The sequence below is a fragment of the Struthio camelus genome, chromosome 12 (assembly GCF_040807025.1).
Source record: "Struthio camelus isolate bStrCam1 chromosome 12, bStrCam1.hap1, whole genome shotgun sequence".
In the NCBI taxonomy this organism is placed as follows: Eukaryota; Metazoa; Chordata; class Aves; order Struthioniformes; family Struthionidae; genus Struthio; species Struthio camelus.
Window position 1 is genome coordinate 12846985 of NC_090953.1, and position 21285 is coordinate 12868269.

The 21285-nt window shown below is 37.2% G+C and overlaps 1 protein-coding gene across 1 annotated transcript; it reads right to left on the minus strand.

Annotated features, from left to right (window-relative positions):
* Window positions 1–608: 608 nt before the first annotated feature.
* Window positions 609–17037, minus strand: DTWD1 (DTW domain containing 1). The gene is made up of 6 exons (XM_068958681.1): window positions 16883–17037; window positions 14485–14766; window positions 13275–13418; window positions 11738–12011; window positions 6345–6594; window positions 609–1607 (listed from the first exon to the last, which is right to left on the minus strand). Exons 2-5 carry the CDS (start codon window positions 14758–14760, stop codon window positions 6365–6367), a joined length of 924 nt encoding a protein of 307 aa, XP_068814782.1. The 5' UTR covers window positions 14761–14766; window positions 16883–17037; the 3' UTR covers window positions 609–1607; window positions 6345–6364.
* Window positions 17038–21285: the final 4248 nt, after the last annotated feature.

Genomic DNA, 21285 nt, shown 5'->3' on the forward strand with positions numbered 1-21285 from the left:
CTAGTCTTTACCAGGGAATGATCCAAAGGCATGAATTAACTGAATTTGGGCATACGTGTTGAAGGTATAGACAGAACAGAAGATGTTCTGAGAGAAAAACTGCATAAGACAAAGGTGGTATCATTCGTGCCCCGTATTAGTCTGTTGAGTCAAACGCTTGATGTTTGGAAAACTGCAGTCTTTGTGGTGCTGCTTCAAAATTTCATAATTAATAAGATCAGTAGCTTTCATTCAGTTTACTCGGTGATGTCAATAAAATCTATAGCTTGAAAAGTGTTGCTGCTGTCTTTTCTCAGTGATTTGGAGCTCAAGTGAAATATGCATTGATATATAGATTTTGCGTGGCTGTATTTTGTCTATTTAATTTCCTATTGTACTTTAAGTAGTTTAAGTAGTATAACTTTTCTTAATTGCTCTAGAGTATTTTTATATAGTTTAAGTAGTTACAACTTTTTATTGAGATATGGTTGAAAAGCTGCAGGAGAAGATAATAGTTCAGTTTACACACACACACACGCACAAAAAACCCCCATCCTTACTGCAGTCTTTCAAGACAGAAAGTTCCATAGCTTGTTCTATGGAAAAAAAGAATATAAAATGTCTGCTACTACCACTGCTAAATGATTTTATTGTACACAAACATTCATTACTGAGTGCAGACTTTAGAATATGATGCATTATTTCACAACAAATAAGCAGGTATGATGTGGTCACGTAATGCAACTTGTCCATTTCGTGAAAGCTTTCAGAGATGTTTTACAGGTCACTGTTATGAAGCATGCACTTGGAGTTGGTTATGCAGCAGTGGACAACCTTATTTTTTACAAACCTAATACTTCAGTGCTGCTTGGAAATGCAAAGAAAATGCGATGCTTTACAAGACAGGATTACGGAACTGTACTATACTCATTAACAGTCATATTTAGAATGGTATAAAGGTATGAAATAGCATTTGTATTTTTCAGTGTATGAGTCTGGAGGCATATCCAGCCTTAGTTTATACACAACTATTTTAAAAAATTGATAAGTATCCAAACATGAATTAATTTCTAGTCAGATTACTCATCTGTGTGCCTTAACAGATTCCACTGTATGACTGTATTTAATTAAAACATACATTTGCTCTATACCTATGGCAGATTATTTCTTTAATCTCGCAAGCTCTGACACTCCGTTTTGATTTTCTTTGTCTTTATGTTCCCAAAGGCAGAAACACACAGAGAGAAAATCTTTGGTTTGTCCCATCTAATGCATTACCAGGAGGGAGGTAAATATATTTATTCATATTCATACATACACACATACTTCTGTATAGCTCATGTATCCCTGATGCTAGAAAGGCAGAAATTTCACTATCAATCAGAACCTTTCAAATAATAATACTCAGCCTTCAGATTTCATGCTAGGTTCAATTGGTTTACAGGTACAGCTTTATATACACAGAGATGTTACTCAGAGGCAGAAATTAATTTTATAGGTGAGAAAAGGGAAGCACAGAGATTCATAGGTAGGGCAGGATTCAAACTCAGGTATAATGGAGTGGAGCGTTCTCTTCTGTTCAGTCTTCTGTGGTACATTTCTAAACATCCTGCTGCAACACCAGTGGCCTGAAAAGTTAGCAGTAAAATCATGGTTGCAGTACGTTGATTTGAATGTGATGGTAGCACCACTATTGCTACAGTTAGACAAAGATGTCCATTTTCAGTCAGGTAAAAATATAATGTCTGTTTTGTATTACGGAAGTAGTTCCCAGTTCTTGCTGTGAGCTCTAGAACTATTTGAATTTTCTCTGATGGATACTGGTAAAGAAACCATACTCTTAGCTATGAGTGTTTTTAAAGTTTCATGTGAAACATTATTTCCTTCAGAATCTTACAGCATCTTATTTCTCTTCAGAACCCATTTTAAAATGGCAGTAATACGTTGCCCTCACAACAAGTGAGCGGGAAGAAAGATGTAAAATTTTTCATATAAACACTTATCTTGAATGTTGGCATTACTAAATGTCACCAATCAAAATCAGCATTATCACCAATGACAAAGTTTGACAGCATTGGAATTATAATGAAATAATGTCTCTCAAGAAAAGGGATAACAGTTGAGGGATTATGTTGACACAGTGACTTAGCCACTGTCATTCAGTGCCTTAATGGTGACTCCTATTGTGGTATCAACAGATCAAAGTGTCCTGTTGCCACATAATCTTCTTATCTTGGTGATGAAATTTTTCCTGTTTTAACATTGCTGCAGTCACTGTTAAAGATTTTTGTGTCAAAACAAGGTGGAGAAATTCAGCTGATGTACTGGAATACTTTGAGACACAGAAGTTAATGATGCTTGAGGGTGTAGTAACTACATTATGGTAAGTGATGGGAAACTCATAGGAAGGTTTTTTTTTTCTCCTTAACTTGTTTTGATACTTTCAAAGATTGGGACAGATGGAGTACATTTTCACATAATGTTATGTTTTATATAAGTATGCTAAAACCTTCATTTACTAAGATAGACAAATGCTTTCTAAAGCATTCAGACAAAAACTTGAGCATAAATACTGAAATGCAGTGTCAGAGGAAAGCATGGATGGGTGAATATGTTACTTTGCAATTGGTGGGGCTAAAGAAGCCTATGTGAAACTTGAAAACCACGATGGACTCAAACTGAAAAAACCTGCAAGAAGCAATGGCAAAGGATTTAAATCAGGTGAGATTACAAGTGCTTTGGAAGGCTGCTGCTGTAGATTCCAAGTTGTGATCTCATTTCAAGCCTAATGTATCTTTACCTCGTGCACTGACATGACCTTTTATTCAACCTAGGCTTGGATGACTTTTGTGCTACCTTCCAGGAAAGGAATTATTTTTTGCAGCTCCTTCTCTTATTCATTCTCAGAAGAGGATTAAATCCTCCCTCTGACCAAGCACACAGGCATGCTAAAGGGAAGCCACTTTACACTCCTGGCCAAACAAAGAATAAAAATACCCACAATAAGCAAAAGCAGATGGCTTCAGTGGCAGGAAATGAATGAGCCAGACTGCAGGTAAAATGGCTCTCTGAACACATCTCAGAGGTTTGTCATGACAGGTTCTTTGTTATCTGGGGCCTCCCCACAGGAGGCCAGATGTCTTCTGTTGTGAAAGGAGATAGATAGAGATGCTCTTCCTTTTCCTCCCCCTTTAACTTATGGCTGTTTAAGTTACTGCTAATGGAAGTGGAAGCCTGTTTTTCCCCCTTGCTCTCTGATGTTTTTGGAAACAGAAGAGATAGTTAGTGAAGGGGTATTATGATATGAAAGAAAAGGCCCAGAACTGGGCCTTTACCTCCCCATGACCCTCATTTTAAAGAACAGGGAGGTCAGTGCTGCTAATTGCACTTGAAAGGATTAACCACTTGATTGCTTTCATTTGGCAGTACAACACTGTTCTTTGGTCTAAAGCTGGAAAATGTATCAGAGGTATTGAGACGTTTTTAGTGTGAGGTGGTTAACTTGGTTGGTTCAGCTTATACCAGTATTTAAATTAAATAGTGGATTTAAACCTTTTTACTGAGGGGACAACAGGAGATGGGAGAGAAGGGGAAATTACATCTGCTGCTCAGACAGAACAGACTTGCAGCTGAAGTGACAATAGCCTCCTTCCTGCCCTTATAAAAGGTTATCACAGGGGTATCAACAGTCCATAATTAATTACGGACATTAGATGTGCCTGTATCACTTAGTGTAAGAATTACTTTTGCCTTACATAAAAGTTACCCTAGAAGAAAAAATATCTGAACCCAAATTCTAGACACAGTGTTCCAGAGCTAAACTCTTTTCTGTACATTGATTTCATCTACGAATTAAAATTAATTTACTTTTGGAATAAATTCTTAATTCCCATTGTTCAAATAAAGCGAGGTACACAAAACTTAAATTTGGAAAACGTTTTTAACCTTATGAAACTATTTTAACAAAGACCAGCTTATATAAGCTTTTATCTGACCTCTACTTCTTAAATAAAAAAACATGTTTTCAGGGAAATGTGTCTTGGAAGTAACTCCCCCTCCCCCCTAGATTTTTCTCTCTGGTTCTTGTAAAACATTAGGTCAATGGGTTCATTTTATTTTTGTTTGTTTAAAGTGGGTGAAAGTTTCCTTCTCAAGCTATTATACTTCTGTGATTTTTAAAAAATATTAAAGCAATTTTTGTTTAAGAAATACAAGAACAGATGGAAATGTCAAAAGACTATCAACGTTCATACCAAAGGAAATAGCATTAATCACTGTAAAAAGCCAAAATAACTTCTCAATAGCAGTAAGAACCAAATGCATAAGAAATGTGTTGTTCCAATAGCACTGAGACATGACTGCTGATTTTTCTCACTGCCTGGCACATGAACTCATAGCTTATTTAACAACTGTGCCATTATATTTGTATATTTAAAATGCTGTTTCTCATACTGACTTCAAGCCTGTTCTTGTAGAGCTGTGGAAGTTCACCAACACTTCATATGCATCCATGTAACTTAACCAGCATTTCTTTGTGCAAATGGGAGTGAAGTGTTTCGGCTGTCCAAAGAAATGCATCTTTTATATGCGTTCACTTGTGCAGATGAGCACACACAGCTGGAGGGGAGCACACACAGCTGGAGGTAAGTATGACTGGCAGAAAAAGTATACCCGTAGTTTGCATTTCAAGTAATATTTATTTTGATTTATTCAGTATCTTGATGCTTTAAAAAAAGACACACACAGTACAAATTAGTTGTTAGAGCCTCTATGGATGTCTATATAAGCATAAAAGAAATTCTTAAAGTGCTTTTCAAGGTACTGTTTCTGTGCTCATCCAGGTGTGAGGGTGCCCTCCTGGACAGTACATTAAAGATAATAATTTAGCCAAATTTGTGGAGGAAAATGTACAACAAAAATAAGCTTCAGAGTTTTTGTTTAAAAATAATCCGTAATAATTTTTCAATCTGTGTCACTTTTACAAGATTTACAATTTTTCTTCAGTAACACACTTCCGAAAATATTTAGAAATATTTATCCATTTTACTTATATTGGACCTGTGCTTAAAGAGTCTTTTCTAGCTTAAGCGCTTTTTTAAGACTATAATTTTTCACCAACATAAATTTGTGGCAGAACATCCCTAGTATAATGTGAATATATTTGTATAACTCTGCTTGTAAAGATATTGCCTAGGTCTATTTCCTGTGCCAGCATAACCTGTACTGGTATAGCTTGGCAAAGGCATATGTACATAATTACATCCGTATATGACAGCTCTGCCAGCACAGTCCTACACATACCAGCAAAAATTTAATCACTGCAGACAAAGTCTTACTTATGCTGAGCAAATCCCCACTATTACTGCAAAAGAAATAACACAGTGGATTCATAGTCTGCCAAAAGTAAGGAAAATCCGTCAGAAACCTTGTGGTCAGAACCACCTTTTCTCTTATTTCTCTTCTCTTATTTCTCTTACTTAGATTTAGGTCCTGCAAATAGGTCTGCATTTTCAGACAACCCCAACAGTGCAATTAGCCCTTTCTGCTGCTTAATACACAAGTATGTGGCATTTATAAAGTCTTGCTGTCTGTGATATGCCATAAGGAGAGAAGTCAGTGCTCCTAAAAATAATAATAATAATATATAATAATAATAAAAAGGTGTAAGGAAGCTCACTTCTGTTTGAAGAAATCTAAAATTATTCAAGAAGTTGAGAATAATCTTAACACAAATATAGGTGAATGGTACTTTATAGAAATCATGCACTGTACAATGATGTTTAAACGGGTAGCTCGTTTCTATTCCTAGGACAGTTTTCCAGAATTAATCTGGAAGTATATCATTTATATGCCATTCACTCAATTAACGTGACCTTACATTTTGTCTTCTTTTCCCCCCCTAATTAATACCATCCTAACCATTTCAGCAAGTTTTTGATGTCGTGAAAGTGAAGCCAGTCTTACTGGGTAAAACACAAAGAAATCATCTGAGTAATTAAAAGAACAAGAAAAGGAGCCAGTTCTTTTTTACAGTTAGAGAGATCACCCTTTTTGGGATGAAGGCCCAGTCTCCCAGTCCCCACATCAGGCAATCCTCTCACTGTGCCTAGCAGATTAGGACAGTAGGTTCAAACACAGCATATTAAGCAAAGCAAAACTGTTTTCAAATAAGTAATTCTAATGGGACTCATCTGAGTAGTTCTACAGCCTTATTATGCGTGCATGACATGAGGTCTTCAGTTTACATCTGGAGCAACACTATAGCCATTATTAAGAATACAATTTATTTCCAGATTTTAGATAGGTAAAAAGTTGCATTCGTGCAGTGTATCATTACAAAAGAAACAAAATATTGCGTTACTCACCTATGGATGGTCCTCTTGGTTTACTCTTTCCCTGCACAACACTTAGCATTTTTAATCAATGTGTACATAAATGAAAAGAAAAAAAGCAGATTATCATATTGTCCTTTGTAGTTCTCTTTCAAAATCTCTTGATGATAATCCACAAGGAAATAATAAATGGCTTCTATTGTGGAAAGGTATGTATCTGGCTTTCCCTTCTGATGACGCCAAAAGCAAGTTTTTCTTGTTTTCAACTCAATTTGTAGCAGCCCTGTCAAGAAAAAAAAAAAAAAACTGACGTAGATTAGATGACGCAAATTGGATAGGGCACCAAACAAGTATGTGGTTGTGTTCTGTATTTGGCTTTGCTGATAGCCTGCTAGAAACCTGCATGCAAATCATTTCTCTCTATATTTATCTGTTTTTCATCTGTAAAATGGGGGCAATATTATTATATTCCTTTATAGATCACATTGAAATTTGATGACAAAGTGCTGTAAGGAGCTAGATTTAAATCCCCAAACTTACATTTAAAATGTATAGGGTAACCTTTCATCCCTGCAGCCTCACTCGACTGAGTGAACTGCAGTTTGGATGCAGGGTCTGATCACATGGCAAGAGTGAAATGCACACCTATTACTGAGGTGTTCACTATTCATAAAGTGATATATAAACTTCATATTTTGCAAGGTTAATACTTTTGAGTATGAAACAGAGTCCTTTAGACTGCCATAGCTTTTCCGAATTCTGATGAGGAGTATTTCTGTTTGCTAAGAGCTAGACACTTTTAATTTATGCTTGTTAAATAACTGTAATACTCTCACTTGGATTACTCGGAAGCAAGAATGACAGAATCTGGCCACTCATTTCATATTTACTTATTAGAAACTAAATTTTCTCAGCTTGAGATGAAAGCAAGATATTCATGGCATGTATGGATATGTATGGCATATGAGAATCTTCTATCTCCTATACTCTCTGCCTATAATTTCTTATTTATCAGGTGAATTTTAAATGTGTATCTTGATTTGGCGTTCCCTAAGATGCACAAAGGACTCAAAATAAAACACCTTAACGAGTAATTGCTTTGTAAACAGGAGTGGACAGTGCTATTATAAAGAATAGCATATACTACTATCAATAATAACAACAGGATCAGACCGTAAAGTTATCCTTTTTTTAAATGTTAAAATTAAGATACAAAATTTGCATGTTGGGATGGTTTAATATCAGTAATAACATTGTCTGAGAATTACCTAGAAGTTATAGACAGATAAGTTTGGACCCTTTTCAATTTGGCCCAAACTCAGGAGCGCAGACTGGTCCATAGCCCAGCACTTGAAATTCTATCCTTTTTACTTTCAAATTACATTTAACTTTGTAGTGTAATGGCAAGATGAACTTGGCCATTTCCTCTGCAGTTAATAACATATGACAACTTGCACAGTAAGAGAAATCTTCTATAGCATTTTTTTAAACTGAACAACAGGAGTTTCCATCACTAAATTTACATGCTATTGTTCGCACTTCAAAACTTAAAAATCAAAATAACATAGTCTATTGCCTCTAGTTATCCCATACTTAATGCAGTTTCTTATTACTATTTTAACTACATCAGTTTGTTTCCCACAGGAGGTTTCAATGCTTGCCTTTTCTTACTTTGAACAAGGGTAGCCTTAGATCCAGGAGAAAAAAACAAGAATGAGGTCTCAGCCCTAATGAAAGTGAAAAGTCTCATCAAATTCAATGACATTTCCACCTTAAAAGCAATGAACACAATTTAGGGGAAGATTCCTCCAATATAAATTCCCACCTATTCATGGTTTGAATATAAACATAAATTCACTAAATGCAAGATCACTGATGCTACTCAGCTTACCACAAAGGCAGGATCAGTTAATTTCCAACAGAGCCTGAGTTTTGGAACAAATACTTCATGAAGGATTAAGGGTTACAGTTTACTGAGCATATTTCCACCAACTTTGTACTGTATCTGTGCAGCCAAAGGCTATGTTTTATTACAAACATTGGCGGTTCTTATGAAAGCAACTTAAACTTTGAAGGAAATCAACATGTCGGGGGGGGGGGGAGGGTTTTTTTTTTTTTTTTAGCATCTAATACTTTGAGCTCATTAGAAATAAATGTTTGTATAAATCTAAGATCAACTAAGATGAAAATACAGCTACCTTTAAATCCACTTGGCTATTGAATGTAAACAAAATTTCCCCTTATAAAAGTTATCCTCCTGTATATATGCCTTCTGGCAGACAATAAGATTGTTACAGACATACAAACACCCTTCAGAGAGATCTCCCACCTTTCCTTCATCCTCCTTTTTTTTCATATGCTCCGTCTGATTATCACAAAATAATCCCTGTGCTACTTCATGACAATAATAGAATGCCCAAGCCTGCAAGATCATATTTTAATCATATTTAATCACTGATGTTACATCTAAGGGAAGCTCAGCTCCTTATCAACACAACATATGTACATTGTCCATTTTAAACGCATAATGAAGCCTTTTGTTTACTCTGGGCCTTCAATCCTCTCTTGGCCTTAACGAATATTCGTACAGCGGATTGAGAGATACACTAGTTCAAGAAATAACAGTGCGCTGAAAATTTTGCAATGAGTAATTATGGTTCCTAATGTGCTTATTCTTATTTTAATTATATTAGTAAATTTCCTACAAGAGGTCTAAGTACCAGCTTGAAACCGGTATTTCAGACAAGAATTCCACTCCTTTCCTAAACTTCTAAATTCTCAACTTTTGTGAGTAACTTAAGGTGAAGCAGAAGGGATTCACCTACCTTACATTTGCCTTGCCTTCATGCTGTAGCCCCCTGAATATATACCCAACTCACAGATATAGAAGACAGTGCATGCTGTTGTGAAAAGACTGTAGAAACTCATATCAGAGTTCTGACTTTTCTTTGCATTGCATGCTCAAAAGTTTGATTTTGAGGGAAGAACAGAGACAAAAATGTGAGAAGAGAGCAAGAGATTTATCAGAAAAAGACGCTGGAGGGAAGCTGGCCTCAGAGAACATCACCTTTCTGCTTTCAAATATCCTGGCTGTGTGTAGGCCTTAAGGGTTTAATTTTCTTGCAGAACTGAAGGCAAGCACAGAAACTTAAAAAAAACAAAGCAGATGTATTATACACCCTTGTACCAGAGACTCTATAAGCTGATATAAGACATTTGGCTAATACAAAATAGGCCAAATTTAGAGAAAAAAACACCAAAGCAATCTGTTTCTTTAACAACCATGTTGATGTTGCCAATATGCTTCATCACTCATATGAGAAAGTAATCGTTAATACTAAATATACCTATTTCCTTTCTCATCTAGTGATCGTTTCACTTCTAATGAAGTAATCAATCCTAAGCGTTACCAACTTTCAAATATTTCCTGTCTTTAATGCAACTGATTTGGTTTTGCTTCCCAAAGATATATTATGCCACTTTTCTAAGAAGATACAGAAGTGTTTTGTTTTGTCCAAGTTTTCTAGGTTGCCTGTTTTTAAGACTGATAGACGCAATTGCTTTCTCTTGCAGTGCAATTAGTTAGATTTACTCCATATATCAATCCAGGCGTACAAAACACAGGCTTTATTTTACATTTTCTTGGCTTACTTCATTAATGTTTCCATCCAGTATTTCTCGTAACTTCATGTCTTTGAACAAGCACTGCAGTAACTTCTTAATTAGAATTAAAAACATTCCTTTCTGAACTTTAATATCTCAGGAATATTATGTTGGATGATGACTTAATTTGTAGAACTGAAAAATGGTAACAGTCCTCTAGTTTTCATATGCATATGATGTGAACATTCCTTCAGTTTATGTCTGAGGAAACCTCATCCCCATCCATCTTGGAAAGTAAAACTGTTATCTCTAAAAGGAACATGAGTGCAACTTATGCCCTGTATTACAGGCGCTAAGGAAAGCAATAAATGTACTGGATTTAAACACTACATATACCTGCTGCATGGAGGGTAGAATTCTCTCTTGGGGCTGGATAAAAGAGAGACTGACTCACATGACACACCAGTCACACCTCTTATAGCACTTCTGAAAGGAGTGGAAGGTGCTCAGGGAAACAGAGGACTGGAATACAACTGGAACAGAGATGAAGTTCTAGAAATGACGGAAGGGTCCACTGGATCAGCAGTCACATAGCCAACTGGAAACCAGTGCATAAGAGCTACAAAGTAACAACAATCAGTAATATTTGGCTGATATACTGCATAAGCTTCCATGGAAACCTTCAGTTCCCTTGGTTGACTGTTAGAATTTTCTAGAAAAGTTCATCCTTTCTCCAAAGTTCTAAATACTTTGCAACATACAATAACTCTAATCTTTACAGTAATATACAACATGCAATAACTCTAATCTTTACCGTAATACTTCCATTTATTTGATAGAGTATGTTTTGTGTTAAACTAAATATTTGGTAACGGAATTTTAGTTAGCCGGTAAGTTACACTAACATGTGGGACTCTTTAATGAGCTGGCTAGGCAGCAAGGCAGCATTCATCTTCCATGTAAGAAGCCTGTGAAAGCCCTTGCAGGGGCCAGTGAAAAGCAGGCACTACTAAGCAGATATATACATTACATATAAACTTGATACTACCAGCTAAGTGTATCTTTTAAACTAATGGAAGTATTTCCTATCTCAAAAAAAAAAAAAGGAATGCCACTGCTAAATTGTTTTAAATTTTGTGGTTTTCTTCAGAATACTTAAATGTAACCTTCTTTAATGAACCTAAGACAAAAAACCTTTGCAAAATTCTAAATTTTTGCTTTCAGAGATTGGAGGGTGTTGGGGGCAGACAGGCGTTCATCTTTTGTCTGGATAACACCGACGTCATTGAAGTGACGATGAAACAAAGAACTTTACTAGAAAAAGGAACAAAACAACTTTGCCAGTGGCTTCTCTGCCGGGGAACACAAAACATACCCAGAAAGTTCTCCTGGCCTTTACTCACGAGGAAATGAAAAAACAAGTCCCAGTTACCTAAAAAGAAAATCGTTCTGGCTTCTTGCACAGGTCGTTCAAAGGACTACTGTTCTTCTGTGTTGTCTAACATGACAGCTTCCATTCTATGAGAGTCAGGAAATTTGTTCCAATAGACAAGTCGGGGAAAAGAAATGTAAATGCTTTCTTAGTAGTAGTCTTATCATTTTGCAAATAGAATTAGGTGATATGAAAACAAAAGGAGTCTTTGGCTCAGGAAGTCTTCTACAGCGCTGAAATATTGAATCCTTCATGTCTACTTAGATCTGTGGTTAGGTATGCACTTATAACATGCTCAGGTCTGTTATACGTATACATACATACATATATATTTCATTTAATCATTTTTCTTAGCAAAAACACCCCCCATTTCAACCTTTTTTTTTTTTACCTTGAAGTCGTTCATCAGTTATTATTTTGTTAGTTTGATTCCAGGTACTATCAATAAATATTATTTTCTTCAGTCTAGTGCCTTCACTTCTGCTGCTGGAGATGCATTCATTTAGATTTTTTTCTTCTTCAGGTTCTATTTTTGCTTGCTTAGGAAATGGCTCTCTGGAACAGTCATGATCATTGTCACAAACATCTTTCTTAGCATATTTTTGGAGATGGAAAACAATATCTTTCACTGAAACTGAATTGGGGCCAGGAAAAATAAGTGCTATCTAAATGAAGAAAATAAAGAAATCAGAGTGTCATCAAAATCCGATATTCTTATAAAACACTAATAATTGTTTCATTAAAGAAAAAATAAAAATCTTTCTTATCCCCACCCACAATCATTTAAGTCAGTAGAAGAGAGCATCTCTTAAAAAAAAATTCTATTGTCTAAAACCATAAGGGCTTATATTAAAATAATGAATAAAGCCACTTAATATTTCATAAATGTCATTTCATGCCTCTACTACTGACACTAGTACTTCTGTAAAAAAAAAGCTTTTTCCATCCAAACATTGGTGTCAGCCAAGAGGAAGCTTGAATTTCACTTGTCACTGTGGTGTATGGGCTAGGAAGGCCATACACAATAATTTCTATCCTATTTTCATTCACAGCTTTTGGATCAGAAGAAATAATGTCTTCTGTCCTTCTGTCTACTGCAGCTCTCACAAATATGTTACATCAAAAAGACCAGTAATTGATTTTACTCATGATAGAGTATTTCTTCAGTAGCTTATTGTTGCATTCAGAATCTGTGACTTGGAAAACCTGGGCAAGATTAAGTCACTGCAACCTCTTCCCATTTTGCCCACCCTCCCCATTGTTCTTTCTGCTTTTTTCTGTACCTTCTATTCTTTCCTTGGCATTTCATTGTCTGAGGAAAATATTATCCCCATTTTCATGTAATCAGACAATGAAAGGGTTAATTATGACATCAGATGCGTTAATGTTAGGTTTCAGATTAATTATGCCATTCAAATCAGCATACAAATCTAAGTTTACATCTCACTTTTTTTTCAGGCTCTGTGCTGACTCAGCTAGACAACAGTTACATTTGGTGGGTTTCTCTGTAATAGTGAATGTTAAAAATTTTAAAATAAGTTTAAATCCTACAGAAGCTAAATACGATGAGCAAGACACCTAGCAATGTTTAACTTGTATTAAGTTGAGTATTTTCACAGGTTTGGGTAAAATAGTCTCCATCGTACACAATGAATCAAATTACCCATTATCTGATGGGCTGGACATGAGAAACTCAAAGTGGTTAGATGGTGGTACAGTATTTCCGAGCTTTGGTGGGCAGTCCATAACCGCATTTGTGGGCATGTGCTCTGAGAGAGCTCAAATGGATGGGTTGGATTAATATACTAGTGCTTTACTCCCTCCCTCTCCTAGTGCACTGCAGTACCAGCTGCAGGGGGGAGTACAGAAGATATCTCAGTATTTCCCCAGTACAGTATTTCCCCTGTTATCTACATAGTATTTCTTACTTCATGCCTTTTTTCTTCGTATTCTGGAATGCAAGGGTATTTATAAATTGTAACATCATCAGGTGCCAGGAGCTTAGCATGCACAGCAGTGCTTTTGCCATCAGTTTCATTTGGGTGTTTAATAATGTCAATCTTCAAAGGTAACTACAATAAGAAGGAGGAAAAAATAGAAATAAGCAAGATTTATGATCATATACATGTCTACATATAAAACATATACAAAATCCAGGAGAAATCCTTACAGGTATTTAATTAAGACATATCAGCTTCAAATAGTCTTACTGAACATTTTTGGTTTAATAGGTTTAGAAATAAACTAGAAACAAGTGACAAAAACCAACTCTCACTTTCTCTCTGTTCATGTAAATAGCTAAGTATACAAAGAATGCAATCTGGAATGGTGCATAGTAGTGTAGTAAAAACTCTAGTACTAGCATCCATCAGGTAAAGAAGACAGAGGTTTAAGTTTAGCAATATAATGGTCCCAAATATGCATATGCATCTGTATTAGATACTCACTGTATTGCAAAAATGGCCATTTTAATTAAAATATACCTCAAGCCAAGAGGTCAAACTTCCAAAGTACTTCTCAAGTACTTTCATAATGTCTTCAAAATGCATTTTTTGTTCCTAGGTGATTTTGGAAAATGTATCTCAGTCACCTTTTATGGTTTCTCCCAATGTTTTAGCTAAAGAACATAAGATTTTAAAAATCTTTATTTTTACTTTAAGAGTGGTTATCTGAATTAAACAACCTTTACATTTAGGAATGCCTTTTAGCTCACATTTTGTGTAAAATTCAGCCTTGGTTATGGACAGATGATACCATTTGTTCCCAATACACTCTGTTCCGGCCAGAGTTCTTACAAACTGAAGAATAAAGGTAAGAACAGCTTAAAGAAGCTTTTAAAAACTAAGCGAAAACAGTCATTTGCATGAGAAGCTGAGTGGCTTCAGCTTATCCTTTTCATCTAGTACATACATAAATGTTTATGGGGACTGGAACACTGTCAGTGCTTGTACATGTAATTCTTTAAATATGAACAGTAATTTTATCTAACTGTAGTTTATTCACACATGATGGCTTCTGTGTTGAAGACGGATGAACGCTCATAAAAAAAAGATTCAGAAATGAAATGTTCACACACGCTGGTTGTGAAACAGGTGCAAGAAAATTACGAAAATATAAAAATACATAAGAGATATTAACCTTCACAACTGGAATTTCTTTGGTAGGGACAGTTTCAACAGGAACAAAGCATGTATAACAGTAAAACATCCTTGAACTACTGCATCGCGGGCATTTTGATCTCCCACTCTTTTTTGCCTTTTCAAGTACTTCCTGTGATGCTAATTGTAATTGTCGAAGTGGGTTATCTTGAAACGATGATGGAGTCTGCAATTCTGCACTTTCCAAACATTCAGTATTTCTTCTCAGTCCTTGAGAGTTTTCTTCATTTAAAAGTGTAGATGAGTGTAAAGACATAGTTAACTGAAACAGACAATACATTGCACATGATAAATAAAAATCTGATATATGATAAGCTAATTTACTGAAAATTCTATATGCTCTTATTTAGCAAAAAAATACTCTCCCTATGCTGAATCAGATGATTTTATTCTTTCATTTATTACAGCACCAAGAACTCCAAACAGATTTCCACCAGCATGATATAAACAGGTACAAAGAACTTGAGATCTGTATTCTTAATGCATGTATATAAACATTCATCTTTTTATCAAGATAAACTATTCCATTCACCTCACTTATGTAACAGAATTATAAATTTTTAGGATCAGTTTCTTTTTTGTTTGCTGTTCCTTTGTCTGCTGTTTGTTGCAGCAAATACACTGGTAGACATTGCTATATGCATGAGCCGTCCCACTAGTCTTCACCAGGACTACTGAAAATGAATTAAATGCCTGCAGGACAGAAGTCCATAATAAGAGTAACGCTAACTGTACAGTTTTAGATCTCCATCCTGAAATTTATTGTGTGTGGGCAGACCAAACTACCTGAATAAAATCTCTGTTGACACCGCTTTGTGGGATGAAAGAAATATTTCAGGAACAAGGCTTGAGACTGAAAAATTAAGCTAAGATCTGGCTTTGGGGCTCCATACACCAGATAGTAAATACTGATCCAGTCTAGACTCACTCTGCAGGTTCATATTTATTTAAAAAATACTGATAGATTAACATTTTTTTAAGGCTTTCTTCAGGAGGGACATTGTATGACCCTCTGCAGTTGACATGAAATTTCTACTGTGTGCTCTGAGTAATGTATCTGAGAAATGACCATAGGTACGCCCATACCTGATCCAGATGGAATTACCATTGTATGCAGAGATTCATGTTCCCAATCACAGCCTTAGTGAAACCCTTCTGACTAGATTAGTCAGGGGCCTCTCCAGCCTTCAGAGCAGCCCACAGTCAGGAGACTGAACAGCCTGCAGCAGTTATCAACTGCCTTTTGCACTGTGCTGCATCACTTAAAATGAAAAAAGCCATTCCTAGTATTTCCATTCAGTTAATTTAAGTTTACTTTTTCACGTAGCAGATCACATTTGTGAAATGATGTAATAAAACAGTCATGTTTAACAAAAACAAACAAATAATAATTCCTGAGATGTGATCCAAAGTGAAGTGTTTATATAAAGCCAAATGTAGTTTAATCAAAAAACAGCAAAAACAAAAGACTCTGTTAACTCTCCCATAAAAATATAAAATTAATTCCTGAAAAATTAGTTGCTATTTTCTGATAAAATACTTATGCTTGCTTTGATTACTCCCACTCCCAGGTTCTAACTCTTCAAGGGTCAGGAATCTCCCTTAAAATAAATACAAAATTCAGCAATATGCATACAAATTTTATAGTCCACTTGGCTTTCAAATATATCTGAGATAACGCAAAGGGAAAAATATACCCTATGTCTCAGTGAGAGCTTGTCATGCCTAGACTAACCTACAACTATCAAGATTCCTCCAGAAGCAGAGAGGGCAAGAGGCCCTGCAATTTGACATGCATTCCCAGCCTGCAAACTGATTCTTTTCAATATAATGTGTTCTGGCACTGCGGTGTTCAACTATGATGCCCTCAAAGCACTTTTATTATTGATGCTGACAAGAGATACGCTGCTCTAATGGCACCGGAAAACCCCTGTGGTCTCAAAATAACTTCACGAAGCAGGGTGAAAAGCATACATGTGTGCAGTAGGCTTTTCAAAAAAGAACTCTAACAACGTAAATAACAATTGCACCTACATAAAAGCTCCACTGCAGCGTACCCTCCACTCAAGGAGGGGAGACAAATTAGACGCCTCAGGCGACTCAGAATCTCAGTCGGGGCCCAGGACGCTCCCGTGAAGTTCGCCGAAGCGGCAGAAAGCGCGCCCGCCTCAGGCAGACGGGCCGCTCGCTCGTTTCTGCCGCGGCGGCTGGGAGCGAGGCCGAAGGCCGCGGCCTGCGGCGACCGGAGCTCCCGAGCGGGCAGCAGCGCCCCGCAGCCCGGGCCTCGCCCCGCGCCCTGCCCCGGGCCCCTTCGGCGCCGCCCGCCCGCAGCCCCGCGCCCCCCGCCGCCGCCGCCGCCGCGCGGCCCCGCGCCTCACCCGCTCCCTCGGCTCCGGCTCCGGCCCCGCCGCCCCGGCCCGCCCGCCCGACTCCTCGCGGGCTCCGCGGCCCTGCGAGCCCCCGGAACGGAAGTGTTGGGACTCGGCCGCCGCGGGGCCGGAAGAGCGTGCGCGAGAGAGCGCTTTTCCGTGGGGCGCTGTGGCTAGGGGCGCCTAGCAACGGCGCGCGGGGCCTGGAGGTAGCGCGGGAGGGACGGAGCGGATCGGCGCGGCGCGGCCTGCGGGCGCTCGGCGCCGGCGTGGGGGTGGGGGTGCTCCCCGCTGAGGCGGCCGGGCGGAGCCGCGCGCCCGCAGCCGTTGCCGGGCTTCGCGTCTCCACGTTTTATGTCCCAAAAGCCGAAGAGAAGCCACGTGCTGTAAGCTGCGGGGAAGCTACGCCCCGTGTGCAGGTGGTTTTCGTTCCAGCTGCGCCGAGGTTGTCCCACCCCCGCGTTAAACTGCCCCCGAAATTTTCATCGCCTTGAAGCGTTTCCCGGTGAGGCGGCCGCCGCCCGGCCGGGACCTGCTCCCGCTGCCTGGAAGCACCTGGAACCGGCCGCTGTGACAGAAGTCACAGTTTTGTTTCAGTCCCAGGTTAACTCCAGGAAGGTCGGGTCGCTTAGGCCTTATAACCTGTATTTTTTTGCCGAGTGTTAACTCCGCACGTCCTGTGGACACCAAAGACTGGGAGAATTCTCTCGTGTTCTGTTTTGGTTGTTTTGCTTCTCTCGCTAAATGGGACCTGGGATCTTTTCTGTGGGACCCCTCGGTTTGATTAAGGCTGTTGGCTCGGCCATAACGTTTGCCCAACGTTCAGTGTTCAGCAACTGCATTTTTAGGTTGAAATGGCTAACCTAAAGCAATAATTTTGGGATACAGAAGATTTCTCTTGACTCAGTGAAATAAAATAAAGTCTGTGATATATTAGTTGCAATAGCCCTAAGGAAAAAGTTAACATTGTAGGCAGATTTTATGCCAAACTTTGATCTCAGTTACACCCTTAAAACCTCATTGACTAAAGTGGTATTGCATTCAGCGGCAGAGGTTTTTTAACCAGAATTCTGTTGTTATTTGTCTTTGCTTTGACCTGATCTGTTTTTCTTATTAGCAGCATGTAATCCATAGCAGTAGTAAAGAAAAAATGGCGACATTTCACGTAATTTATCATTCTTACCTCCTTATGCTGTGACAGTATGTCTTGATGTGCAGTTAATTACATTAAAGTAACAAAATGTTTATTGGACACAAAGAAGAATGTTATTATAATAGTTCTAAAATCCTTTCCTGCCAAACTTAATCATACTAGGTTTTACTAAGTGTTCCATCTTCTACTTTACTGGAATGGTTTCTTTGGATGCCTGGTTCAGAGAGAAACTGGGAATAACAGAGCTCAGCATGTAAAAGATGGGCCTGAAATCTGAATTAGCCCTTCGCGCTTTGTTCTATACAGTTATTTGCAACTGAAAGGTGTGATATTAACAAAACCCATTCTTTGGAATGGTTGCTATTTGGGGTTCTTAATTTCACAATTTATTTAAAAAGTAATTTTTTTTTCAGACTGATATTTTTCACACTTGATTTCTGCTCACAAGTAACACTACAAAGTTGTTCTTGTGTTTTTAATTGTACTGAATTCAGCAGATACCAGCTGATTGATTTCTTTTCAGTGAGACTTTTGCTAATCTGCAGCGCTCATATTTTTTCTAATTTATCAGCAAAAGTTGCATATCTATAAGAACAGAACAGATCTACCAGGTGAGTGGACTTTCACTTTTTCTCCTGAATATATTTTAGAAGTACCTAAATAAAAATAGATATATTACAGATATTTTGTATGAAGATGCTTGGACCAAGATGGAAGTTCTGCTTTGATGATTCAGTGTCCTTACATGTCTTTCATATTTTTAGCATGTGTCTCAATGTTTTCTTTATTGGAACAAATGATAATGAGCATGTTCATTACACATTAGGAAGGTAGCTTTTGTTTGTCAGTATTAATCATCTAAAGTTTAAATGTGTATTAATAAATGTCATCTTAGTTTTTTTTTTTTAAGGTATTCTGATAAGAACAGTTCTTATTTGCATGTCAGTAGAAAATGCCAAAGCCTCCTTTCTCTTTTGAAGAATTCTTACGGTCTCAAAATTTGGTGAGTCCTACTGCTTATTATTTTAACTACTCTTGTGTATGGTGAAGTGAACATGCAGGAACAGGGTGGTGAGCAAAGCCATGTGAATATAAATACTGAGAACTGAGTTTGAACATAGATTATATTTCCTAGACCCTCAGGCACTGGAAACTAAGAGGTTTGTCGAAATGGCAGGCCTTCAAGAGAACAGCCTGTCTGTTGTTAAATTTTCTTTTTCTCAAAGCTAAACCATGGAGGAAGTTTTTTGTCTGCTGTGCAGCAATTTTTTATTGTTGGGAGCATGCTTGAGTAATGACACTGACTCAAGCTTTGTTTAACATATTTGACCATTCCACAGCATTACTAGCATAATACAAAGTCCTAAACCCTGAGGCAGAAAGTTCTGAGGAGAATAAAAGGAAGAATAGCTAGTTTTGCTTTTTAAATGAGCTTTCCTTCTTTTCTCATGCTGATAAGACTGTTAGGGAGATCTTTGAATATGCCTGTGTGTTTTGTTACAGGATTTCATTTAACGTGCAGACAGGTGATTCATTCAGATTACATTCTTATTGGAGGAAACAGAGCATTCCTGTTGACCTATCCACGTTATTTGCAAATATTGAATCATTCAAGGCTGCTTAACTATAGAGCTATGAGAAAAATCACTCTTTTTGATTTAACCAGGGCTTTTTCTCTCACAGAAACAAGAGAAAATTACAAAAGTTTTAACAGATGGAAGTTGCCTTATAACATTTTATTTTCTTTTAAGATATAATTTAAAAGGGACAGCCTGATGAAAATGGAAACATTTAATTTAGGAAAATGTCAAAAAAAAATTAATACTTTTTCAGTTTTTGATTGATTTTATTTGCCTTTTCTCTTTTAGCCCAAAATGATCAGGTATTTTAATAGTTTTCTTTTCCCTCCCCTTTCCCTCCCTTCCCCCCCTTTTCCCCCCTCTAAATACTGTGTCTTACTGTCCTACTGTTAAGGTAGAACATACCATTGTCTTTCAGCTATACTTAGAGAGTTTAAAAAGAAATGAATTGCTCACTGTTAAACGCTTACTAAGTTATTTTAGGAAAGCAACCAGTTTGATGATTGACTTCAAATGTCTGCCATTGGCATCAATAATTTGCTCGTCTATATAAGCTACCAGTTGTAATGCTTTGCTAGACCGAGGAGCAGAATTTTTGCCTATGCTTCTAAGACTATTCTCAACAGAGGGAAGACATTACTGTCCTTTCAGAGAATTTAAATTGCACATGATTTTGTCTCTTTAGAAACATAATCCGTTTTGACCAAAAAGTTATAATCTTCTTAATTACTCTGCATGTGTTATAATAGGCCTCTTTGGCCTGTTTCTGTTTGTCTTACTTTTTGAGATGTTATAATAGTCTCTGAATCCAGTATAGGAGATAGGAGGAAGACAGTCTGTGTTGATAATGTTGCAAAATTTAGAGATTCTTAGAAAGTATGTGTAAAATACGTTTATACTCATACTGCAATTCTTTATATAAAATAAATTTTACAGATTACCTAATTTAATCTTTATATTTGTATCTTATCCAGAAATATCTTTTTTTAACTGTGGTATGCACTGATTACAGAAGGAATGGCCAAGATTTCTCATTCTGGATGCACCTTATTCTTTGGTGGATAAATTACAAAAAGACTTTTCATTCGGTGCTATTTCTAAATATCTGCATGAAAATGTTCCATTGGACATCAACCCACTGTCAGATTTGGAGAAGAGAATAAATGCATGCATCACTGAACTAGAGGAACATGCTGAAAAAATATTTTCATTACAACATGGACCAGCATATCTAGAGGAACATCTTATTCCACTTGAACAGAGTAACATCATTTTATTTTTTTCTAATAGAAACCATAATTAGAAAGTGAAAACAATACTTAATCCCTTCAACTAAGGCTGACAAAACTGATGATTTATTTCCACTTTTTGGAAACAGCCTAGAGTAGTAGCCAAAAAATTTAAGATTGTATATGTAGATTTAGAGTGTAGAGTTTGAGTTTGTAAATTCTAGAAATTTAAGTAAAATGAAGCATCCACATTAGAAAACTTCCAGGTGCTGTGTTAAATTAAAGACATTGTTTCAGATAAGTGATTATAGGGTATGCCAAGGCCAGTAGTCAGCACTTCAGGAGGTACAAGTAAATACTGATGACAGGTTCAAAGTGTAAAAACAACAATGTAAGAATTCAAAGTTCCATATATAATTGTTTGTAATAAGGTGTGAAATACCAGTATCA

What these genes read in the sequence shown, in the direction of transcription:
- DTWD1 (XM_068958681.1), bottom strand. Translation starts at nt 14,760, where the DNA reads ATGTCTTTACACTCATCTACACTTTTAAATGAAGAAAACTCTCAAGGA. An exon ending in AAGAAATTCCAGTTGTGAAG is followed by an intron (nt 13,419 to 14,484) that starts GTTAATATCTCT and finishes TTCTTATTGTAG; the next exon opens with TTACCTTTGAAGATTGACAT. An exon ending in AACTGATGAACGACTTCAAG is followed by an intron (nt 6,595 to 11,737) that starts GTAAAAAAAAAA and finishes TTTTCTTGACAG; the next exon opens with GGCTGCTACAAATTGAGTTG.